A 26,853-nucleotide genomic window follows, 5' to 3' on the forward strand; every position below is an offset into this window, starting at 1 on the left:
GATTAGTCCAAACGTTATATGATGCATTAACCATATGAAAACACACATTTCGACGTATTCAGTTGAACTCAGTGTAACATGTATAATCATTGTGATTGGATTAAACGTAAAGTAAATAGAATTCATATCGAACAATCATAACATATTATATGTGACCCAACTTATACATAGAAAACGTAACGGGTATGAAGGAAAATATGCATATGTAATTGAAATGGATTAATTAGAGCTTTCGAAAAAAGGGGAGAAAAAGAAACCATAATTTGACTCCACTTAGTTCGAAACAAACTTTACGAAACGTACATAAAATAAACACGAAAACATATTATATTTGACCTGAATTGTTTCTCAAAACAGTTTACGTCGAAACGTAGAACAACTTGAATTTATACGAAAACGTACATAGAAATATGCACGTAAAAATGGTTTCTTTAAACGAAAATGTATTATATTTGACCTGACTCATCTATAAAAAAAAGTTTACGTCGGAATGTAAAAGAAATCATATTTACACATACCCGTACATAAAATATGCACGTAAAAATTAGTTTTTAAGTAAAGGAAGTATAGGGGTAATCCGAAACAAAAAAATTAGTAAAAATTTTAATAGGTTAAAAATGTTCGTAAAACCGTGCCAAGTAGCACCAATGCCATAACCACATCGACTCTCAACATCGTAAAAATAAAATAGATAAAATGGTAAAAATTACACTGAACGAAAAGCAGACTAAAATCGTTGAACCACACACACCCGTTACAGTGTCTTAATACGAAGAAATTAACCAGAAACGTAAAACATAGAAAATGATAACTTAGTCGATCTACGACCCGCCCGTTGCGGCGAACTTTTTAAAGGGGAAAAATGGACGCGTTGCGACGGGTCTGTATGATAACTTAGTCGATCTACGACCCGCCCGTTGCGGCGAACTTTTTAAAGGGGAAAAATGGACGCGTTGCGACGGGTCTGTCAAATATGAAAAAATAGAGCAAAAACGTTGAACCTCGCATGTACGCTACGACATGTTAACTCGCAAAATTTAGAACGAAATGTAAAACGAAAAACTTGCGAACGATAAAAAGTATGGGGTACAAAAGTTGTAGATTATAAAGTGTTGTGTTAAAGTATAAAAGATGGAAAACTTTTGGTTAAAAGTAAAAAATGAAAAGTGGTTAAAATGTAAAATATGAAATGTTTGGGTTAGAAGTGAAAAATCAAGATTTTTTTTTGAAACACTCTCTATGCACAAGTTACAACTTATGATGCATGTATAAGTTGCTTCTTTATATAGGTTTTAATAATAATTTAAAATAATATATAGTTTTTTAATATTATAATACCTTATTATTTTATTTACCACTTCAACATATTTCCTTTTTTTAAACCAGATTCTCTTTTTTCATTTACTTTTTGTTTTTCATAATTTTTGATAGCTTTATCAATCAAAATTTAATATCTTTTTAATAGCTGTTGTTTGTTAATTAAAAAAAAAAACTTAAGTACGCAATTGTGTTTATCCCCCCTGAGATTTTGATACAGGTGTTGTTAAAAAATGAAGTTGTAATCAAACTAGAGTATTTATTTGGTATTGTTTTAAAATACGATAATAAACTAATCTACCGTTTGGCTTTCGAAACAATATTCTTCATTTTCAAATATCATTTGTTTAATATTATTATTTGCTCCGTTTCGCCGCAACGCGCGACGCCAATAAAAACTAATATATATTAAAATTACAATTGAATGAACAGTAAGAACACTAAGGGTGAGAGGGGCATCACCCTCTTAGGAGAGTCCCCTCTCTTACACACACCCAATCAGGTTATGTCACGTCAACTTCCCTCTTAAACTCCTCTCACACCCTCAATTTGATGGCGGCACTCCCCTCACACAATTATTTTTTTATAAAAAAAAGAAGAAAAAAATATGATTGGTGGAAAAAGAGTGGACCCACATTAACAACCAATCACCCCCCTCTCTCTCATGCGGTAACTACACCCCGAGCTCGGTCACCGATTTCACTCACCGCGGGGATAGCGGCGGTGTTCCCGCTCGGGGAATGGGGTCACCGCTTGCCTCCCCGCATGGTGCCCCGTACCCCAACTAATGAAATTACCTATATATTTACATATTAAAAATAGAGTTAATTATTGTTTTCGTCTCTATGGTTTGTCAAAAATCACTATTTTAGTCCATTAATTTAAAAATTGCGATTTTAGCCCCCGTGGTTTCATTTTCGTAACCATTTCAGTCTCAGTGGTTTCAATTTCGTAACCATTTCAATCCATTATTCTGTTAAGTACAGGGACTGAAATGGTTACGAAAGTGAAACCACAAGGACTGAAATCGCAATTTTTAAACTAGTGGACTGAAATAGTGATTTTTGATAAATCACAAGGACGAAAATTTATTTTTAAATTCGATTTCTATATAACGAAGACATAGCCAAATTTTATTGCACGTTAACATGTGCGCTGTGGCGGAGGATAAAGCCATTGAGTATGGCAACATTTATAATAAACAATATAATTATCAACATTTTTGAAACATGTTTAAAAATGTTTAAAGATAGATATGGTCTGTTTGTCATAAGGTGTGTTTAGACTTCTTTGGGGAGCATCCAGTGCATTGTACAGAGCTTCCGGATTTCAACTACCGACATGTTTTGGTTAGGGATGTCATCTTTGATATAATTAGGTGTAGTGGGATTTCTGCTAAGAAAAAAGGCACCTTGTGAGGATCTAGGGGTTTTAACTGAACCATTGGAAGGGGTATTTACCCTCAGACCAGACGACATTTTAGTCTTTGGATGGACATGTCACATGAGGAAAATATGCTTGTGAGGATCTAGGGGTTTCCCCCCTTGTGGGCTTCGGGGTAGTGCTTTCACGGTGGGTTAAACTGTTTTAAAAGTTGTTTTGGGCAAAGTGGCCAAACACGAGAAAGCATGCCTTGACAACTAACACGTGTTTATCCCATTTGTGTTTGACACTCTTGATTTTCTTGCGCCAGAGGTTGTGGACCTGCTTGGTCAAGTCCAAAAGATCATGCATAGTAATGTTCTGACCCTGAGATCTATGAATGTAGTTTTCAAAAGACTTTGTTTTGCTATTCAAAGGAGTAGTGACGCAACTTGTTACTCGTTTACCTTCTGTTTCGATCTAATTTCTATTTGTTTTAAATAAATGTGTAAATTGATTTCGTAACGTATTTTGCTCCGGTTTACATCTACAATCTAACATTAGAGTTTACATCTACAATCTAACATTAGAGTGTTTGTCATGGTTTTTAATTAGTAGTTAGTTGTCCAAATTTATGTCCAAAAGTGATTGCCCTAAAAATTAATTTTGTTATGATATTTGAAATTCTCTACAGAATTATCCATCTTTAATTCTATTCATTTTTCTTACATATTTGACCCTTCAACTTTCCTTTTCATACACATCAACCCCTTTAGTTTTTTTTTAACCTCTTTAATTTTCATTATTTGCAGATTTGTCGTTTTACATTTTGGGTTAAATCTTGTGAGTAAACATGCGGCAACGTGCATGTGTGGTTTAACGTTATTACGTCTATTTTTTGGTGGTTTAACGGCCCCGTTACAACTCGCATGTCTTAAGCCGACTTAGTTATTCTTTTTTATGTTTTACATTTTGGACTATTTGTGATTTTTACTATTCATTTTCCTTACATATTTCACCCTTCAACTTTCCTTTTCATACATATCAACCCCTTTAGTTTTTATTTTTTAACCTCTTTAATTTTCATTATTTGCAGATTTGTCGTTTTACATTTTAGGCTAAATCTTGTGAGTAAACATGCGGCAACGTGCATGTGTGGTTTAACGTTATTACGTCTATTTTTTGGTGGTTTAACGGCCCCGTTACAACTCGCAGGTCTTAAGCCGACTTAGTTATTCTTTTTTATGTTTTACATTTTGGACTATTTTTTATGAGTTAACAAGTCGTAACGCACGCCCATGGTTCAACGTTTTTACATGTTTACTTTTTGTTTGGTTTAATGGTATAGCCACAAAACGCGAGTGTACTGTTTATGTTATAACTTATTATAAGTCGTATTCGGTATGAGTTTATAGTGAAGATGATAAATATGATATAAATAAATTAATGAAAATTAAGATTGGACAAAGAATAAGTCAATTCAAGTGGCAAACTTGTAAAAGATTTTTAAATAAGTGGTAAATTAGTATTCTAGGTAAACGTGGCATCGTTGATTGAATTGTGTCACCGCTTTCCTATTGTTTGTGCAATTTATAATTGTGCATGTGTTTAAAATATTGTAAATAGGGCACGGTAGATTGGCTTTAGGAGTGCAAACGAATCGAACAAATACAAATAATATTGTGTTTGTGTTCGTTTATTAAAAAAAATGTATCTGTTCATGAACAATAATCAAACGAAATTTTATTTTCGTGTTCGTTTGTTAAGGAAATGTATGTGTTCACGAACTGTTTATGAACACTGACCGAACGAAATTTTATGTTGATGTTCGCTCGTTAAAGAAAATAAACGTGTTCGTGTTCGTTTGCTAATTTTAGGCAACGAGCACAAATAAACATAATCTAATGTTCATGAACACAAATTGAAACATACGAACACAAATAGGTGTTCATGTACGAAATATATAACGCACTAATACTTATTAGATATTTTATTTGTTGAAATTTTGAAGTATTTAAATAAATTATAAAAAACTAAAAACACTAATGAACTATCGAACACAAACGAAAATAAACGAACATGTTACCAAACGTTCACGAACATAAATGAACGAACACAACCTCTGTTCATGTTCGTTCATTCAACTAAACGAACGAAATTTCTTGTTCGTGTTCGTTCATTTATTAAACGAACGAACACAAACGAACTTCCCGCCGAACAGTTCACGGACTATATGCTGCACTTTCAGTTCGTTTACAACCTTAATTGCCTCTCATAAATTAAACTTGATGTTTAAAATATACATGGTGTTCAAAAGTAACCTATACCATATATAACGCTCCCTAAGGGCATTTTCTGCCACATCAGCATCGTAATGCTCATTTAAAAATGTGTAATGGTTAATGCGCCTTAATGCTCCTTCAATCATTACTTTTCGTTTTGTTTTCTCTCCATTGGGCATTATACTAGAAATGTCACTCTCTCTTCATGCCCCTATAATGCCCGGGGGACGATCTTAAGGGCGTTATCAAGCTACTTCACGCCCCTATAATGTCTCATTATGCATGGTCTTATGTTATGTGATGTGATGTGTTGCGAGGTTATAGGTACTTGAGTGTAGGTGGGTTGCAAAACATCTATGTAACTAGTACTATCAAATCCTAAACCGAGATATTTTCATGGAAGCAAACGAGATCATAAATTGAATCTGCTTTAATAAACACATAAACCAATCCTTTGTTAGGTGCAAGTAGATTGTGTGGCTTATAGTTTAGCAACATGAAGCGATTCACTATACTGTTTATCTCATTAACATGTGAGTAAAGATCTAATAGAATTACGAGCATAAACCTAGCAGTAGCAATAAGTATTTTAAAGGAAGCATCACAACCAGGCCTGGAATAGCAATCCATACACAATAGGATAAGGCACAATGACCTGAGATGCTAAATACAAACACGAAACGTATATTAATTGTGTCATTTTTCCAAACACGACCACGAACCTATTTAGAAACATGTTAACACCCGAGACTCAAATTTCACAAAAATAGACGATGAAACCCTAGAATCAACAAAGAGGCAAAACGAAAACCATAATAAAGCATATCTAAATACATAAAAAATGAGCAAAGTGCAAGATTTTACTAGAGACTACTGGAAATACAAGCGAATATGGAACTTAGAATATCACTGCTTGAAAAACGAAGATAATGAAGACAGTGAACCAATGAAAATGAAAAAAAGATGCGAGGATGACGATGAAGAACCAGTGTCCCCCATTAAACTTTGACAACCAGACTTGAAGCCCTTCAAATGTCATCGAACTTCGATAATCGATGAAATGGATGAACCAATGAATTAACGAAGACAGAGAAAATATGCGAGAGCGAGGACTATGAGTTGTGAGTAACGACCTCTTTAGACACGTTAGGGCAACTGTATGGTACCACGTATACGAGATCACAAGAGCACATTATTTTTTTATTAAATAATATAAACAGGTAATAAATAGGTTAACGGGTGTTTAACCTGTTTAGATAGATTTAAACATGTCGGTCTATTTAAGACCCGAAACCTGTTGTAACAACCGTTTAATTTCCAATTTTATATAATACAATATACTTAATTATATATATAGAGTACCTTAGTTTAACATAAGTACAAAATCAAAGTTTTTAAGTATCACCTACTAGTCAACTACCGACTAGTTTAAACATTCATAACATGATTAGCAAATCATTTACATCAAAAACATTGTCTAGACAAAGTTAAGTTGACGCGGAAGCTTCAAAAATTCGTGTTCGGTTCTTGATAACATGCTTGATCACCATCCGGAAAGACCCCATCTTTACCTAGAGTCAAAACAACTTAGAAAGTTAGTCTTGACATAAATATAACGCATATAAACAAGTTCTAGTATCGAATCGTCAAAATAAAATAAAATTTCAATTTTCGTCCTGTCGCGTGTCGCGGGTAGCCCCGCGTGTCACGCCGGTGCCTTATGCTCCCCTCACGTGGCGCGGGGAGTGCGTTTTCAAGCAGGTCCAGTTTCTGGACCTGCATTTTACCCAGGACTAAGTCCAACTTTAAATCCTCATAACTTTTTACTCGGTTATCCGTTTTAAGTGATTCTTTTTCCTACGAGTTTGTAATAAAATTACGGAGCCAACCATGTAAATTTCATATTATAAAAACCGAATTACGAACAAACGGTTTACAAAATCCTTGTTTTAATTATTCGACCCATTAGCTATATGTGCCTAATACCAATTTCTCATTCTAAAACCTTTTAGATGTAATTACCCAATTCCCCGGGCTTCTAAATCTTGGTGTATTTACGCCATTCCATGGCTTTACGCTCCCATTAGGATATCATGCTTGTTTCTCTAAATTCAAGCAAACCGCTTCAAGCGATAATTACAATTGACTTCTATCGCCTGATCCGATATCTCGGATTCGTAAACCTTAAACAACATAACCAACTCATTGACGTATTATTATCCAATGCTAACGCAATATGAGACTCTCAAGTCTCTTTACACTTGATTATTTCAAAGGTATAGTTTTGACTCGTTTGGTTGTCAAGTGATATCCACCACTTTAGTGACAAGCCAAACTATTACTAACCATTATATTGATCCGTTTGATTGTCGAGTGAGCTTCGCCACTTCAATGACATGTCAAACACGTATGTTACACTACAACACTAACAAAATATGAGACTCTCAAGTCTCTTTACACTAGATTATTTCAAAAACATAGTTTTGACCCGTTTGGTTGTCAAGTGATATCCACCACTTTGTTGACAAGCCAAACTATTGCTAACCATTATATTGACCCGTTTGATTGTCGAGTGAGCTTCGCCACTTCCATGACATATCAAACGCGTATATTACACTATAACACCATTTGTAGCCTATTTACCAAACATGTATGCGTAATGTAACGGAACTAAAGTCACGTACCTTTAAAGCACACCCTTCAAACGCGTATCTCCTCCGGCGTGTCCGCTTGACGGTCCGGATTCTTTGCCTAAAGAGTTCAATTCACAATAAGTTTAGAACCCTTTCATAAGCTTTAACGCATAATTCTTTATAATAATCAAATCTGCGTTTTTACCCAACTTTTAACATTTTAATCCTCACTTAGGCGTTTCATCAAACGCCTAGCGGGTCAGATTTTTATATCATCAAAACCAAGTTCATGACTTGTAATTATCATCTAAATTAACTTCAATTAGACAATTCTACACATGTCTTGACATCAATATTTCTGAAATTTACTCTTAAATTCATATTATGCTAGAACAAGATCATAATTCTAGGGTTTATCAAGTTTTCTTCAAGCTCATTAATCACCTACAATGGTGGTTATGAACTCTATAATTATCATGCAATCTTTCAACAAGATTTCACCTAGGGTTTATCCCTGGACACCATATCTCTTCTAATTACATTCATGCAAGACACAATCAAGCTCAATTTCGATTTTTCATAATTAACCTAGAACTTGAGATGAATCAAAATACTAGAATTTCGCATACCTTGTGATCCTTTCAGCGAGGTGATCACTATTTCGTGCTTGAAACTTGATTTTAGACTGATTAGGGGCTTCAATTTGATGGAAATTGATTGGATTAGGGTTGTGGGGAAACCCTTATGTCGCCCCTGTGTAGAGATCGACCAGACACACACTTTTGTGTGTGTTTGGTGTAATTTCTTTTGTTTCAACATCCCAAGTTTCAAGTTTAACCATTCTAGTCCCTCAATTATTGTTTTCTTTATGATTTAGGAGTTTTCCATCCATTTATTTGATATCACAAGACTCGTATCTAACTGGGTTATCTATTCCTAGTTAGTTTGTTCTTGTTTATTCAACGTTTTATAATTATATTATAAAGTTTTATATTTTCGGGATGTTACACCTGTTAACTATGTGTTGTTTTGTGTAATGTTTAAGACCAACAAAGCCTCGTAAGAAATTAACCTAAGCGGGCCTTCAACTTGCATCTTTGTGAGGGACGCTAATTTCGTGTTTTGATAAAACCAGGTGTAAAAATAACTTATTTAGTTATGGATATAACTTGAGATTCCATCTAAACAAATTTATAAGTTAGAACCAAACCACAGAGATCACGTCTTACCCTATTAAAAAAGTGCTTTACGAACTTATCTAATGATTGAATACCAGACGTGTTGAAGGTGGCACACCATTGTGTCAGAATAAAGATTGAGATGCAATAAGGTGTAACATTCCAAATTCATAAGTGTAAAAGCTAAGGTGGATTTTAACTAAAATCAACAAATATCGATCGTCTAAATTTAAGTAATTATACAGTTAAGTTAACAGTAGAAAGCCAAAAGTCAAAGAAGACGTTGGTTGCAATTTATCATCAATACAAAAGGTAAAATGACTAATTTGATGAAGAAAATTATTGAACAACATGGAGTGAAGTCCACATATTTCATTTCACTTGTACAAAGTTGTAGTGTGGGTGCAAGTATCGATAAAGGGGGAATAAAATGGGTTATATAACATGAAAAATATGCATCTTTACAGGATAAGCAATAATTGGAAAGGTTTTTGAAGACTTGAATACCCTATAAAGCATATCTTGCATTTTAGGATTTATGTTTAGATCTTAAGTGAGTTTTGGTCAATAGGTGTGTATAACACCTAAATGTATTTGCAATCAAGTTGTGTGTATGGTGTGCATGTTTTAGGTATGTTAGTTTTAGTGACTTTGGAAAACGGTTATCTCGTTTTATATTTATAAGAAATTATTATTACTTAGACTAAAAACATACAATATACAAGTGTACTTCTCTTTTGTAGTGGAGTTTATATAAGAACCAAGTATCGAACACAAAGGACATGACTTGTACTACAAAATTTGTAAATTACTGATTAGTTAGTTGATTATCTTTTGCTTGCTTTGTTCAACTAAACTAAATATAAAACTATAAAATAAAGACAAGTAATATAAATGATTGGAGAATATCAAGATCACAATGAGTATTGCTTTGGGTTTTCGAATCCACATAAGACCCGACTCCTAAAAAAGGTTACAAGTGGTTTTTTTATTAAATTTACAAATTATATTTTTTAAGTTAAAATAGAAGGGCTCTGGTTAAGGTTACCTAATTCCCTTAGGCTAGAGGAAAGCTCGTTTATAGAGCCACCAACCTATTTCTATTTTAAAGACATTTAACTACTCTTCTTCTTCTACAACATTACACCTCACGACCTTTATACAAAGGCATAAATACTTGGTAATAATGTTGTTAATGCGACTAGGGTGATTGATCTTTATTTAACGAGTGATGTTATAACAATAAAATATATATAAACACATATACATTTTAACATGAGTTTACCAACTCTTGGTCCGCACCAAATCCTAACATATAAATCGTGTTAGACTACTCACTCAACCAAGTTTTGCCTTATAATTGAGGCCTGGTATATAGACCGGACAAGCCCCAATGAAATTCTTGATAAGTGGGGGTTTAGTTACAAGAAGTGTAAACACAAATGGGTTAATCAATACAAAAATGGGCTCCCCCTACTAGTATATGGGTTTTTACACACAATGAGTGTACCAATAAGCTTCACACAACTAAGTTTATCAAGAATACTTACAGAATCAAATCCAAAACTGAAGACCAAATCCAATTAACAAAGAGGAAGAGTAGAAATAATTTGTCAAAAACATAACACACCGCTTTGCCAAGGATTAAACATTTAAGTCATACCAAGCTTCATCTATAACCCAAGCAATACAAGAAGTTTAGCCAAAAATGGCCTTACAAACTTATCCACAAACAATGATCATGGGAAGGATCATGACGGATTAAGTATAAGAATCAATAACTTCTTGAAGGTTGTTGATTACAAGTTCTTTATCTTTCTCAAACTAAGCTAACACAAGTGATTTTGTGGAGTGATCCTGAACTCCAAGTGACCTCTCTAGATAATAGGGTATGTGTGTGAAAAATGGAAGAGGATTGTGGAATGGGATGCTGAAAAGGAACTGCAAAGGCTCCTATTTATAGGTTGGTTGAGTGCAAGTACGCACGACCATAGAGAGTTAGGCACGACTTTGCTTGGTACTTGGCTCCAACAGATTGTTGTCCTTCTTGTTCTTTTGGTGCGAATCTTGTCCCTTTCTATTATAAGCACTACTGTGCCTAAGGTGGTTCACGATCATGCGTGGACAAGTGTCTAGACACGAGCTTCAAATAGTATCAGTCTTGTCAGATCTCGAAGCTTATTAGCTTTGTCTTCTTCCTCCCTGGTCGTGCCTTAGTGGTGCACGACCGTGCCTCCGGACATCATGGACTTTTGTTGACCAAACAGGGTTAACTTGTTGACTTCTTATTATTAGGCTGGTATGCACGATCATGCTTATCTGGTACTTTGCTGATTTCTTCAAAATTATGAATTTTTGCCTCGTTTTTCGCTTCTTTCATTGAGAGTCCTTGGAAACCTGCGATTATTAAATAGGAACGATTTAGATAATGTTTTCAATAATAAAGTCATAAAAATTCCCATAAAATTGGGGTATACATATGTATAAAAATATATATAATTGATGGTACATCAGTGTACTAATGGGGTTTGTTTTTTAGAATTTATTATTTAGTTGTGATATAAGTAGTTAACTTGATTTCAAGGCTTGGTTTAAGGCAAGAAAGATGTATTATAGTAAGTTTTTTCATGGATCAAATCATGTAGGCCTTTAGTATAAGGAATTATGTTGTTTTCGTAATCATAAGATGTTTGGAAACCTCATTTTGGTGTTTAGTTAACTAATGTTAGTGTTTAGAAGTGTCAAGATTTAAGAAATAATGTTAAAGAGTTTTATTCATGTGTTTAATTGAAGAAGATGACATGTAGCCACCCAAAATTTCTAATGAACATTACACTTGTACAACATGGTGTCGTATAACACATATGGATGTGTATGCCACTTTAGCATACTTGTGCAATGGTTCACAAAACTTTTGTGGTGGAATGAAACTTTAGTAATAGAATGTTTAGGTCAAGGGTCTTTGTGGGTTTCATATAAGAGTGTTTACTATGCTAGTTATGAGTGTGTTAAGATGTTTAGAGTGAATTTAAGTCAACAGAATATGTGCTCAAGCAAGAGTGAGTGACAAAGTGGTTGTGAGACTCATTCAGGGCTATCAAGGTTGGTTTACATCCTATCTAACAATAGGGGCATACATCAAAATGCTAAAGTCAAACAGTCACTAAACATAGATTAATACGTACTAAGCATCATACTTTATAACTTTAAATAACAACATAACATGATACTCCATCATGTATGCATCTCAATTAATCATCAACCACACACATGGTGGTTATTATAAAATGTAACAATTACTAAAAAAACTAAACCATCAAAATGCGACACATGTCATATAGGGAAGGGTAGATACATTCAACGAAAAACATAAAAATCGCCAACAACAAAGGCATACAAGGCTGACACGCCGCTGTATAGATTAGACGCACTGTGTGCTGAGCATGCGATGTGGTTAGACACGCTTATGACACTTGTACGTAGATTATATTGACACTATGAAGAAAATTTTTTAAAAATATATTCAACAACTTAAAAATAAAATAAAGTATACAAAAGCTATTTTGTTATAAAAATAATAAAAAAGGGTAAATTTCTGTTTTCGTCCCTGAGGTTTGTCCATTTTAACTAGTTTAGTCCAAAAATCTAATTTATAACAAAATCAACCCTAAGGTTTGCATTTCTTAACGCTTTTCATCCCTAAGAATTAAATGAAAAGCAACCCTTAGGGATGAAAAGCGTTAAGAAATACAGAGTTCAGGGCTGAATTTGTTATAAATTAGATTTTTAGACTAAACTAGTTAAAATTGACAAACTCATAGATGAAAACAGAAATTTATTCTAATAAAAATAAATAAAAGCTAACAATATGACTATTCTTTTTTCCCCTATAACTACGTTCACACGATGCTACAAAATTATTATTCCCTCATCTTTAATGTGCCTTGATCAAAGATTAAAATTACTTCTTAAACTTTTACCAAGAATTTTATCTTTTTTTGTGACAAAGTATGAAACCTTGCTATCTATTTTGCTACATATTTATGTGACAAAGTATGAAACCTTGCTATCTATTTTGCTATATATTTATGTGAGTGTGAGTGTGTGACAAAGTACACTCTACACCACCGGATACTCTCCAATGGTACCTTTCGTATAAAATATTAGTATCTTACAAATTTGAGTAAAAAAACTAAATAAAAATTAACAAGAAGCTACGAGTAAAATAAAATTTTAAAACAAAAAGCCGTTGGTCTAATTAATGAAATAATACCATGACACAAATAATAACATAACATGAGCCGTATAAAAAATATTCCTTTTTACCAAAGCCACATTCTTGAAATTGTAACACCGTCTACACCATATGCCGATAGTTTTGGCATTTTAGCATACTTTTTCCTGCCGATCCTTTTTCTTTCTCATCAACCCACAACCCAAAATCAAGAATTTATAACACCAAACAAATCTTTATTACAAAATCTATTCATTTCATCAAAGTGTTCTTGAAAAAACCCAAAAAGGGTATCTTTCAACTCTTTGTGGATCATTAACTGAGACCCAGATCAGTTTTTGGATTATTAACTGTAATCTGAGATCTTTTATTGATATTTCACAAAACCCAGATGGGGAAACTGTAGATTTGAGGATAAAATGGTATAAAGATTGTTGATTTTGTTGAGATATGATGAAATGGAGTGAAAAGGTGGGGTTTTGATGTCTTGATTTTGGGTTTTGAGTGTGTTTTTGAGTGGAAGAAGTCAACAATGTGGTGATGGTTAGAGATTTGAATCTGGGTTTTTGTTTGATTTGAATCTTGAGGTTGATTGATTCATGGGTACTTGTTTTAGTTCTGAGTTTGATGAACAACATTCTTTTCAGACCAAGCCAGGTATTTATATACATTTATTGTCAATTTCTTTTTTTCTTTTTATGTTTTTTATGTGCATTCTTGAGTGGATTAGCCCTAAGATCGGTTGATGATTGCTAGATTTAGTGGTTTTAATTAAACATGAAGGCTTTTTTTTTTTTTTTTTTTTTTTTTTTTTTTTTTTTTGGGCAAATTGGATTTAAATAATCCCAACTTGCTCAATTTGGCCGATAATAATCCCAGCTTAGTTATTGGCCGATAATAATCCGAACTGGTCCACTTTTGGCCGATAATAGTCCGCCGTTAAAAATAGCCTAACGGAGTTAAGCTTTTTTCCGAATTACAAACCGATGTTTTATGGATTTTGATCAGAACGAGGAAAGGATTCGATTTATGTAAAAGGTACCTCGAAACGGTGCTTCAAACGACTTGATTTTTGTTAATTGGAAGTTTAAACACCCGAATTGAAGCATCGTTTTCGTCGTTTGGGGCAATATTTTGAGGTAAATTTTATATCAATCAACTCGTATCCTCGTTCTGATCAAAATTCATAAAACATCGGTTTGTAATTCGGAAAAAAGCTTAACTCCGTTAAGCTATTTTTAACGGCGGACTATTATCGGCCAAAAGTGGACCAGTTTGGATTATTATCGGCCAATAACTGAGTTGGGATTATTATCGGCCAAATTGAGCAAGTTGGGATTATTTAAATCCAATTTGCCTTTTTTTTTTTTTGGGGGGGGGGGGGGTATAAGCTTGGCATTCAAGTTTTGAACTTTTGTTTATCTTACATTTTGGTTATCAATTACTTACCTTAGAATCTTAGATGAAGAAAATAGATATAGAAATTAGAATCATATATGCATTTATATGAAACTACAGGTGAAATCCAACCGAGTTCAACTAAAAATGCATTAAAGACTCCACCAAAACAGACTATATTGGATTCACCTAACATAAGAAGTCCGAGCAGTTTGGTGGTGATCACGAAAGACGTTAAAGATCTTAGGCAAAGTCCTGGATATAGCAATCTTGATATATTTACGTATGACGAGATGCGGATGGCCACCAAGTTATTTCGGCCGGATCAAGTTTTAGGTGAGGGTGGATTTGGCGTTGTTTATAAAGGCGTTATAGATGAGAATGTGAGAGCCGGTTATGCGAAAACGGAAGTTGCTGTTAAGGAGCTTGATCCCGAAGGAATTCAAGGTGATCGGGAATGGCTGGTATGTGTTTCGACCTGTGTTTGTATATCGTTAGGGCTGCAAATGAACCGAACGAACACGAACAAGTCCTTGTTTTGTGTTCGTTTGTTAAGAAATATATATGTTCATGAACGCTTACCCAACAGGATTTTATGTTTGTGTTCGTTTGATAAGGAAATATCTTGCTTATTTAAACTTGTTCGTGTTCGTTTGTGTTTGTGTTTGTCTGTTAATTCTAGGCAACGAACGTCGATGAACACAAATGAGCACAAACTAATGTTCATGAACACAAACAGAAACAAACGAACACAAACAAGCGTTCATGAACAAAATATGTAATACACTGACACTTATTAAATATTTTGTTTGTCGGAATTTTGAAGTATGTAAATAAAATATAAAAACTAAAAACACTAATGAAGTATCGAACACGATCGGACACAAACGAACACGTTACCGAACATTCACAAACATAAATGAACAAACGTGGCCTCTGTTCATATTCGTTCATTTAACTAAGCGAATGGAATTTCTTGTTCGTGTTTGTCCATTTATTAAACGAACGAACACAAACGAACTTCACGCCACCGAACGTTTGGTTCGTTTGCAGCCCTATATATCGTTCCTACATGTGATGATTGTGGTTGTTCTATAGATATAAAAAGGTTATCATCATGTGTTCATCTTGAATGATTTAATAAACAAAATAACAAGTAATGAATTAAGTAGGTTGATAAAAGGTTTGTGGTTAAGATGAAAACGGTAGAATTTGTATGTCTGAAAGGTTCTTATTATATTATTTACAGGCTGAAGTCAATTATTTAGGACAACTGCAGCACCCGAATCTTGTGAAGCTTATTGGATACTGCTGTGAGGAAGATCACCGCCTTTTGGTATATGAATATATGGCTTCCGGGAGCCTAGAGAAACACCTATTTCGCAGTGAGTAGCTTAACTATTATAAAGCTTTTAATATGTTAGTACAATCTATGTAGTTAATATCCCGATATATCAACCGATATATCAGTGATATGTCGGTTATCGGTCCCCTGCCGAGATAGCGGTACAAAATATTGGTCAGAATATCGGTACCGATAATATCAGCGCTATTGTCCGATATAGGACCGATATAGGACTGATATTTGATCGATATATCACCGATTTTCCCGATATCAGTACCATTCTTATTTCTACCGTTCATTTTTCTTCTTATTGCTGCTATTAGTGTTTTAAATCTTAATTATTAGTTGTTACTGTTAAATGTTAGTGTCTTAAGTCTTAGTCAGTTCTTACTTGTTACAATTGTTAGTGTTAAATTGCTATATATATAAATTTAGCATGAATTTAAAATTACCGATATCCCACTGCGATAACCGATATCTCAAATATCGGTCCTTGACCGATATCCGATATTTTACCGCATTAACTACTTAGAGTACAATCATATTAACATATTTTATTTGTGTATAGTTATTTATGAATTTTTTGACGATCCCATATTTGTAGTAACGATGTCAAATCTTGCCCTATGATAGATACCCAATTTTGTGAAAAAAGGACATTTCACAAGACTCATGTTTGTGCAATCTAGTTTGGTAGACGGTAGTAAGTAGGAACACGACAAGAGAACGAAAAAGGATAACTTAGTGTGTGCAAGTATGATTAAATAACTACATTATTTCAGTAATACTTGAATTCCTATATATACTGATTTAGGAAGTTGTAGATGCTAAAAGCACACTCTTAGGCAACTTTCAACCCTTCAATCTAGGGATGAGCATTTGGTACCACGTACTGGTAGCGTACCGATACCGTACTGATAGGCTCAGTATGGAGTATGGTACTCGGTATCCACTTTTCCAAAAATGCAGTATCAGTATTTTCGGTACCGATATCATATAGAGAGATCATTTTGTAACAAGTATCGATACCGTACTGATAGATTCGGTAACGTATTCGGTACCCACTTTTCAAAAAATTCGGTATCGGTATTTTCGGTACCAATACCATATATAGAGAGCATTTTGTAACAAGTACCGATATCGTACTGATAGATCCGCTAAGGTATTCGGTACCCACGTTTCCAAATTTTCGGTATCGGTACCAGTACCGTACGTCGGTACCTACGGTACCTATCCGTTTGACTTGCTCCGTTAGCCAGTTTTTTTTTTTAATTCATTTTACCTGTTTCAAATGACCCAATTATAAGTAATAAGTCGAAGTTGCAGGGCTCATGTTTGTGCAAGCTAATGTTTCTTGTTACTATTTCAGTCACAAAAAAAAGTGTTGTTGAAACTTTTGAGAAATAACAAGCTACGTTGAACTATTCGCATTATTGATATCACTTTTCTTCTTCTCTTTTTTTTTGTGTGAAAAAGGAGTATGTGCTACGTTGACTTGGTCAAGAAGAATGAAGATTGCTTTGGATGCTGCAAAAGGGCTTGCTTTTCTCCATGATGCCGAACGGCCGATTATTTATCGGGATTTTAAGACATCAAATATTTTGTTGGACGCGGTTAGTCAGTTAGTCACAGTGACTTAACTTACTTAATAGGCTTTGGTTTTTGTCTTCAATTAAAAAAATGTCAAGTAATTGTTTTTGATTTGAAAATAAATTGCAGGACTTTAATGCAAAGCTGTCTGATTTTGGGCTTGCGAAGGATGGGCCTATGGGAGATCAAACTCATGTATCAACACGAGTTATGGGTACATATGGATATGCAGCGCCTGAGTATGTCATGTCTGGTGAGTCATGTTTTTGTGTAAATATATATATATATATATATATATATATATATATATATATATATATATAGAGAGAGAGAGAGAGAGAGAGAGAGAGAAAGGTTAACATACTTCACGGCTTATCATACTTCACGTAGGAGACAATGGTAACCGTTGGATCAGGGGTATAATCACGCATGGAACATATAATCACGCATGGGACCACATAATCACGCATGGGATCCAAAATCACGCACGTTATTTTAGTCAAAAAAATAATTACGCATGTTATATATTTCGTGAAGTACGTTAATGTACGTTAAGGCGTGAAGTACATTATACTTTCTCTCTCTCTCTCTATATATATATATATATATATATATATGCGTATATATACATCAAAAAGGGTATATTGCATGTCAAAGAAATGTACCATTAGTCAATTTGTATTTTAAGAATGTAACTTTTTATTAACAATTAAGGGGCTGTTTGTTTACCTCTTAATGGTTCAGACCTCTTACTGGTTCAGCACTTAATGGTTCAGACTGTTTGTTTCACGAGCAGATGTCTGAATGGTTCAGACATTTGCCTCTGAATGGTTAAACATTATACTGAGTCTGAATGGTTAAGACCTCTAATCTGAATTGGTCAGACATTTGCCTCTGAACGGTTAAGCATTATACTGGCTCTTAATGGTTCAGACCTCTCTTACTGGTTCAGCACTTAATGGTTCAGACCTCTTGTTGGTTCAGCACTTAACCATTTAGAAGTTGCCAAACAGCCCCTTAGATATTTATGTTTGTTTATTGTGAAATTTATTGTTCTTAATATCTATGACCGATATTGGATCGATATATCACCGATTTTCCTGATATCTCAAATATCGGTCCTTGACAGATATCCGATCTTTTACCGCGCTAACTGCATAGATGTCAATAACATGTCCTGATAACAACTATAACAAAAACGAAACTTGATTGTAGTCAAAGTCAAACCTAAACATTTACACACTTCTCTTCCGACATTGAGTAAAGGAATTGTTGACCTACCACTACTAAAGTCAAAATTACATGAGAAATTGTGGAAAAAGATAGCACAAGATCTTGTGTTTTTGCATTTCTTCAACTTTTTTTAACCTTTTTATCGTCTACAGATTAAAAAAATGGCATCTTTCTTCAATTCTTTGATTTTTGTATGAAGTTTGACTTTCTAAAGTCAACCATGTAGTACTGATTCTGTTTCTGTTGAACATTGATGGCATTGGCAGGACACTTGACAGCCAGAAGCGATATATACGGGTTCGGTGTGGTGCTTCTCGAGATGTTAATCGGTCGTCGAGCCATGGACAAAAGCCGGCCTAGCCGTGAGCACAACTTGGTCGAGTGGGCTAGACCACTTCTGGTCCACAACAAGAAACTTGTCAGAATACTTGACCCGAGAATGGAAGGTCAATATTCATCCAAAACCGCCATCAAAGTTGCCGGTCTAGCTTACCAATGTCTCAGTCAAAACCCTAAAGGTAGGCCCGTTATGAGCCAGGTCGTTGAGACACTTGAATCGGTTCAGACCCGTGACCTTCTTCAAGAAGAAGTGCTTTTTCAAAGTGGGTCCCGGAGTGTGACGTTGTTTGAAGCTGCGGATAGTAAAAAAATGGATACTCAGGTGAAAGGTGGTGGTGAAAATGAGGCTTGAAAGGAGATTAAGATGTAAGTTTTTAGAAAAAAAAAAAAAAAAAAAAAAAACCACGAAAGAAACACGTTTTGATTCGAGTTTGTTGTACAAGATCTAATTGATAGCGTTTTGGGTTATTTGTTAGAAAAATGAGATTTTTCATATCGAATTCGGTTAATCATTTCTGCTTATGATATCAATCTTGTTCTTGATTAGAACGAAATTGGTCGTCTTTACTTTCGTCGAATTTTTTGTGTTTTTAACTGCATACGCGTACAAATTTATTGTGTTTTTAATGCAAGAAGTAGGGGTGCAAACGAGCCGAGCTACTTGCGAGCTACTCGAGCTCAGCTCGAACGAGCCGAGCTACTCGCGAGCTACTCGAGCTCAGCTCGAACGAGCCGAGCTTAAACGAGCTCGAGCTCGAGCCTAAAAACAAGCTCGTTTACTAAACGAGCCCGAGCCCGAGCTTCGCTTATCGAGCTCGAGCCGGCTCACGAGCCTAATCGAGGTTTCTGTTTATATATTTTTTATTAATATATTAAACATAAATTTATATAATAATTACCATTTATATAAATATAAATAAATAACTAAATTATATGTATAATAATAATTATAATTAATAAATTAATTAATAAATACTAAATGCGTCGAGCCCGAGCCGCGCTCGAGCTTGAAAAATTACCTTCGAGCCGAGCTCGAGCTTCAGAAATAAAGCTCGAATCGAGCCGAGCTCGAGCTCGAGTTTTCATATGTTAAACGAGCTCGAGCCTGGTCGAGCTCGGGCCCGGCTCGGCTCGTTTGCACCCCCTAGCAAGAAGTATGGACACATGATTGGCGAAAGCACCCATTTTAACCCCGATGGAGGCATTAGAGCCCAGATTTCAACCAAAGAAAAATCACATGCTAGACGGTGATTTGGAACGAAGAGAGCGATGGGAGGTTGCTAGAGCGGGTGGGAGTCGGGTTTTAATATTTTTACATTTTTTTGTTATGACTAAGAGGACCCGGGGCGGTTACCTTTAACGCGTGATGGCAAATAGTATAACGCGTGGAAGTTTATTTCTCCCACCCCGCCTCATTTAGATAACGCGTTATATATTAACGAAAATCCATTTTCGTTATATTTTCAACGCGTGATGGTTTGGTTTTGTGAGTGGAATTGTTGGTTGGGGGAAATTGTTGGGTGTGGTGATGAGTGATGACCACCCCCACTAAAAAAGGTTGTGAGTGATGGAAAAATGGTCGATGATGTAAGTGCAGTTTCTGCCGGGTAACTGTCGCTTATCAGTTCTGGTCAACCAAAGCAGAAGTCCAAGTTAAAGTCAACCATAACGAAGAATTCAAGACCACATGAAGACCTGCATTGATCAAGGGGGAGTTGTTAATGCACTTTGGGTGAAAAGTGCATGGCTTCCAATATTTAGGGTCTTTATTGAACAAGTGTCCAAACTTAGTCCCTAAGAAGTTCCTAGGGAGAATTTGTCCCTAAGAAGTTCCTAGGGACAACTTGTCCAAGTTTTGGGAAAACTTTTGTCTGAGTTTTGGTGGAGAATTGTTTTGTCTGAGGTTTAGTCCCTAGCCTATATATATGTGTGTATTGTGTAGATTAGGGCAAGGATTTAGAGAAAGCTTTGTGCAACTCTTGTAGCTGGGTGCACCTCTCCCACTCGTTCATCCTTCTGTGTGAATTCTAGAGAGAGAGAGACTATGTGTTAGTGAGAGAAAGCTAGGGTTTAGATCTTTGTGATCTAAACCAGCTTGTAGATGATGTATACTCCTTTGGTTTGTGTAATCTGTGATGACTGATTCATAATAAAGAGTTCATCTTCTACATCTTTCTATCTTGTTCTTCATGTCTTGAATCAAGTGCAATGTTTGATGTTCGTCATCGATTCGGTGCTTTCACAGTGGTATCAGAGCATGGTTACCGATTCGGAATGGTCTAACCGCCTTTTGAATCACCATTGCTCTTGATTTGATGTTTGTTTCCGCCAAACATCTTGAAGACTTGAAGATTTTGCAGAAAAGTTTAAGAAAATGAAGCTGTTTGTGGTTGTTTTGTTCTCCAAGTTGTTGCAGATCTGAGGTTTGATCCAAAAATTGCTCTGTCTGAGTTTTCCTTAGTGTTAAACTTGTCTGAGTTTTTAAAACTCTGTGTTTGTGTTTCCGGGGTTTTGGTGAACTAGTGTGAAGTCACACTAGGGAGAAAGTCCGGAGACTTGTGTCTTCTGAGCTTTTCATTTGTTCTGAGGATTTGTTCCAAGGATCAATTCCGAGTTTTTGACCTTGTTGTTCCGAGCTTTTACATTAAAACTGTTGTTCCGATGTTGACTGTTGCTCCAAGGTTTGATTTTTTTAAATTCCAAGTTTGTTTGTTTCAGCTCCGAGTATTATACTTGTTTGTCCGTTCCGAGTTTGATATTTTTTATCAGCTCCGAGTTTGTTTGTTTCAGTTTCGAGTTTGTTTGTTTCAGTTCCGAGTATTTTTTATCAACACGGGTTCAATGATTAACAGTTTCCTTTTGGTCCGAGGTTCTTCTAGTCAAAACGGTCAAACAGTGGGCTCCGAGGCTTTCAAGCAGTAAGTCAATTCCGAGTTCTTATGTGTTTAATGGATTCCGAGTATTTTGAACAATTGTGAAAATCAGTCCGATGTTTTCTTGAAAGAATTGGTTCCGATTTTTCAAAACAGGTTGTTCAAATCCTGTCTGAGTTTGTAAATCAGTTCAGGTCCGAGTTTTTCATCAGTTTTTAACAGGTTAAAACAGTTAACAGTTGTTTGTTCCGAGTTTTAACATGAGTATTATTCCGAGTTTTACTTAGTATACGTGTCCGAGTTTTCTTGTGTACAAGTTATATGTTTCCGAGTTTAATATAGTTACAGCAAAACAGTTTTTTTTTTCTGAGTTTTAGCATACTGTTCCGAACAAGTTATCTGTTCCGAGTTTGACTCCCTCAAAATCACTGTTCCGAACAAGGTAGCTGTTATATCTGTCCGAGGTTTATTTGTTTAATCATGAAACACCCATATTTATTTGTTATATCTGTCCGAGGTTTATTTGTTATATCTGTCCGAGTTTTTTAACTTCTGTCCATATGTTCATCCGAGTTTAACCTCTGTCCATATGTTACCGAGTTTTACACTGGGGTATCAGACCCCGAGTTTAAATTTCTCACGGTCCGAGCTCTTTGAGTAATTATGCATCTCCGAGTTTAAATCTCTTAGTTGCTCCGAGTTTGTTTGTTTGTTAAACAGCTCCGAGTTAACTTCTGTCCATTTGTTCCGAGTTTGATTCTGTCATCTGGTCTGTTAACAAGCTCCGAGTTTCCTCTGTTTCCGAGCTTGTCCGAGTTTTAACACACATACACATGATGCACACTTCGAGTTTTTGACTTGCAAATGATGGGTCCGAGGTTTTAATGTCTCCGAGTTTTCTGAAAACATTTTTCGGTCTGAGGTTCAGTTTGCAGTTCCGAGTTTCTGTTTTTAAACAGCCAGTCCGAGTTTTATACGGGTCCTCAGATTTCCGAGTTTTGTTTTAGTTAAAACACAAAACAGTCGTTTCAGAACTCTTAGTTAACTGTTGTTATTCCGATTTTTACCCAAACACGTTGTACTCTGTGTTTCCGAGCTTTTAGTGACTCCGGGTTTTGAAAAGGGTAAACAATCTCCGAGGTTTTAAATGGATTAAGTTTAGAGCGGATTGTTATTCCGAGCTTTTGAGAGACGGTGACACGGCGTCGTTTGGGATACCGAAGCAGGTTGTGGTATACGAGCCGGAGAAGTTGAGTATTAATGAAACGGCGTCGTTTGGTGAGGGTTTGAACTTGAAGTTTCCGGTGTCTGCGAAACTGTTGGTGGCTGACAGTAGTGCGAAATCGCATAAGATGTTGTTGGTATTTATTAATGAGGGTTTCGAGTGCTTGAGCTCGCTAGGGCCCACAATGAGCCCGTTTTACGTCGTGATTTTGAATCTCCACATGCCTGAGATGGACGGCTTCGAAGTTGCCACACGGACTCGTAAGTTTCGTAGCCGTAATCGACCGTTGATTATTGCGACTGCAAGCGCCGAAGAACATGTGTGGGAGCGATGTTTGCAAGTGGGGATGAACGGGGTGATAAGGTAACCGGTTCTGTTGCGGGGCTTGGAAAATGAGCTTCGAACGGTTTTACAACGAACTGGTGATCGGTTATGGGTTTTTCGGATGTCTTTGCTTGTTCTGAATTTCTTTGTACTCTAAGTACTATTCCGATGATCTGATTCGAGGTTTCAAGAGCTTTTGGGTTTTACAAGTTCCGAATTTTCTAAGCTTCCGGGTTACCTGGGGTACCGGATTTTTAACTAAGTTTAGAAGCTTGTGTAGTTCGGAAGTTTCGAGTTGTGCATGTTCCGAGTTTTTTTTCTAGTTATTCCGGGTTACCTGGGGTACCGGATAACTAACTAAGAGTCAGAATTATGCGTAGTTTGGAAACTTGAAGTCGGTTTCGGATTATCGAAAAGTTTTATGGTATTTATGTTGTCCGGATCAAGTGAGGAGGTGAAGAGAATACGACTTGCTTGGATTTTTGTATTGTTTACAAAGAAAAAGGGGGAGTAAAAATTTTGAAATTCCTGTTTTCTTTGTAAATCAAAAGCTCGTAGTGCTACAATCAAAACAAGTTCATGTTCACTGTCTTTGAGATTAACTTAGTGTTAATCTTACCGGTGGTGAAGTGTAACAGCAAGTTAGAGCTAGTGTATGATTGAGTTTTGTCGAGTTTGTTCGAGGTTTAATCAAGTGTTGACGTGATGAAGCAAATTGTTCGTTTGGCAACTAGTTGAAGGTCATGCCTTTATCGTATGCCAGTTAGAGTAGAGAAGATTAGTCTTCTTGGTACCTCTTCCAAGTGGGTGACTGATCGGATTCTCGAAATAGGGGTTCTTACATTGAGGGGGAGATCAGAGACGAAAGTCATCGGGTAATTGGCGGATTTGTGAAGATACGAGATTGGATCTTGAAGATTCGAGATGAAATGATTTCAGACACTCGGTTGAAGACTCTGATCAAGATGGTGGATGTACTTTTACAAAGTTCAGTTTGTTATTAACTTATCGAACTGAGCTTCATGTCTTTGTGAAGTTTGAAGTGTTCAAAATTGGGGATTGAAAATCCAATGTTTCTTTCTGCTACCGGTTAGGTTTGAAGATTAATGTATCGAGCGATATTCCTAAATGTGGTTGTAGGTCGGTTCGCGTTAATTTGATTCGGGAGTAGTTTGAGGGGGAGGATCTACAGTGTTTGATGTTGGATTCTTCGGGTTTCTCAAAGCGGCCTTAAGTGATCGTCAGCAAGTCTTTAATTAGAAGGGTTGAAGATCGCTGTGCTCTACCAGAAAGATCAAGTCTCAGCCAAAGTTGAAAGCTGACATGATATCTTCAGTTAAAGGGGAGTCTCTAAGTGCAGTATCCGTGATTGAAGATTATCGATGCCACACAGAACTGATGCAACAGTTAAGGGGGAGACTGTAAGTGCAGTTTCTGCCGGGTAACTGTCGCTTATCAGTTCTGGTCAACCAAAGCAGAAGTCCAAGTTAAAGTCAACCATAACGAAGAATTCAAGACCACATGAAGACCTGCATTGATCAAGGGGGAGTTGTTAATGCACTTTGGGTGAAAAGTGCATGGCTTCCAATATTTAGGGTCTTTATTGAACAAGTGTCCAAACTTAGTCCCTAAGAAGTTCCTAGGGAGAATTTGTCCCTAAGAAGTTCCTAGGGACAACTTGTCCAAGTTTTGGGAAAACTTTTGTCTGAGTTTTGGTGGAGAATTGTTTTGTCTGAGGTTTAGTCCCTAGCCTATATATATGTGTGTATTGTGTAGATTAGGGCAAGGATTTAGAGAAAGCTTTGTGCAACTCTTGTAGCTGGGTGCACCTCTCCCACTCGTTCATCCTTCTGTGTGAATTCTAGAGAGAGAGAGACTATGTGTTAGTGAGAGAAAGCTAGGGTTTAGATCTTTGTGATCTAAACTAGCTTGTAGATGATGTATACTCCTTTGGTTTGTGTAATCTGTGATGACTGATTCATAATAAAGAGTTCATCTTCTACATCTTTCTATCTTGTTCTTCATATTTTGTTCTTCATGTCTTGAATCAAGTGCAATGTTTGATGTTCGTCATCGATTCGGTGCTTTCACAGTGGTATCAGAGCATGGTTACCGATTCGGAATGGTCTAACCGCCTTTTGAATCACCATTGCTCTTGATTTGATGTTTGTTTCCGCCAAACATCTTGAAGACTTGAAGATTTTGCAGAAAAGTTTAAGAAAATGAAGCTGTTTGTGGTTGTTTTGTTCTCCAAGTTGTTGCAGATCTGAGGTTTGATCCAAAAATTGCTCTGTCTGAGTTTTCCTTAGTGTTAAACTTGTCTGAGTTTTTAAAACTCTGTGTTTGTGTTTCCGGGGTTTTGGTGAACTAGTGTGAAGTCACACTAGGGAGAAAGTCCGGAGACTTGTGTCTTCTGAGCTTTTCATTTGTTCTGAGGATTTGTTCCAAGGATCAATTCCGAGTTTTTGACCTTGTTGTTCCGAGCTTTTACATTAAAACTGTTGTTCCGATGTTGACTGTTGCTCCAAGGTTTGATTTTTTTAAATTCCAAGTTTGTTTGTTTCAGCTCCGAGTATTATACTTGTTTGTCCGTTCCGAGTTTGATATTTTTTATCAGCTCCGAGTTTGTTTGTTTCAGTTTCGAGTTTGTTTGTTTCAGTTCCGAGTATTTTTTATCAACACGGGTTCAATGATTAACAGTTTCCTTTTGGTCCGAGGTTCTTCTAGTCAAAACGGTCAAACAGTGGGCTCCGAGGCTTTCAAGCAGTAAGTCAATTCCGAGTTCTTATGTGTTTAATGGATTCCGAGTATTTTGAACAATTGTGAAAATCAGTCCGATGTTTTCTTGAAAGAATTGGTTCCGATTTTTCAAAACAGGTTGTTCAAATCCTGTCTGAGTTTGTAAATCAGTTCAGGTCCGAGTTTTTCATCAGTTTTTAACAGGTTAAAACAGTTAACAGTTGTTTGTTCCGAGTTTTAACATGAGTATTATTCCGAGTTTTACTTAGTATACGTGTCCGAGTTTTCTTGTGTACAAGTTATATGTTTCCGAGTTTAATATAGTTACAGCAAAACAGTTTTTTTTTTCTGAGTTTTAGCATACTGTTCCGAACAAGTTATCTGTTCCGAGTTTGACTCCCTCAAAATCACTGTTCCGAACAAGGTAGCTGTTATATCTGTCCGAGGTTTATTTGTTTAATCATGAAACACCCATATTTATTTGTTATATCTGTCCGAGGTTTATTTGTTATATCTGTCCGAGTTTTTTAACTTCTGTCCATATGTTCATCCGAGTTTAACCTCTGTCCATATGTTACCGAGTTTTACACTGGGGTATCAGACCCCGAGTTTAAATTTCTCACGGTCCGAGCTCTTTGAGTAATTATGCATCTCCGAGTTTAAATCTCTTAGTTGCTCCGAGTTTGTTTGTTTGTTAAACAGCTCCGAGTTAACTTCTGTCCATTTGTTCCGAGTTTGATTCTGTCATCTGGTCTGTTAACAAGCTCCGAGTTTCCTCTGT

General features: G+C 35.9%; 1 protein-coding gene and 1 long non-coding RNA gene across 2 annotated transcripts; one reads left to right on the forward strand and one right to left on the reverse strand.

Moving 5' to 3' along the window:
- Window positions 1-6,287: 6,287 nt before the first annotated feature.
- Window positions 6,288-8,393, reverse strand: LOC110896370. Its single transcript, XR_002567864.2, has 3 exons — window positions 8,224-8,393; window positions 7,646-7,712; window positions 6,288-6,532 (listed from the first exon to the last, which is right to left on the reverse strand). It is a non-coding gene; the product is annotated as an uncharacterized LOC110896370 (long non-coding RNA).
- Window positions 8,394-13,108: 4,715 nt separating this feature from the next.
- Window positions 13,109-19,436, forward strand: LOC110894031 (probable serine/threonine-protein kinase PBL17). The gene is made up of 6 exons (XM_022141191.2): window positions 13,109-13,663; window positions 14,525-14,868; window positions 15,654-15,789; window positions 17,226-17,362; window positions 17,469-17,592; window positions 18,839-19,436. The coding sequence occupies exons 1-6, from the start codon at window positions 13,606-13,608 to the stop codon at window positions 19,261-19,263; spliced, it is 1,224 nt and encodes a 407-aa protein (XP_021996883.1). The 5' UTR covers window positions 13,109-13,605; the 3' UTR covers window positions 19,264-19,436.
- Window positions 19,437-26,853: the final 7,417 nt, after the last annotated feature.

The sequence above is a fragment of the Helianthus annuus genome, chromosome 12 (assembly GCF_002127325.2).
Source record: "Helianthus annuus cultivar XRQ/B chromosome 12, HanXRQr2.0-SUNRISE, whole genome shotgun sequence".
Taxonomy (NCBI): Eukaryota; Viridiplantae; Streptophyta; class Magnoliopsida; order Asterales; family Asteraceae; genus Helianthus; species Helianthus annuus.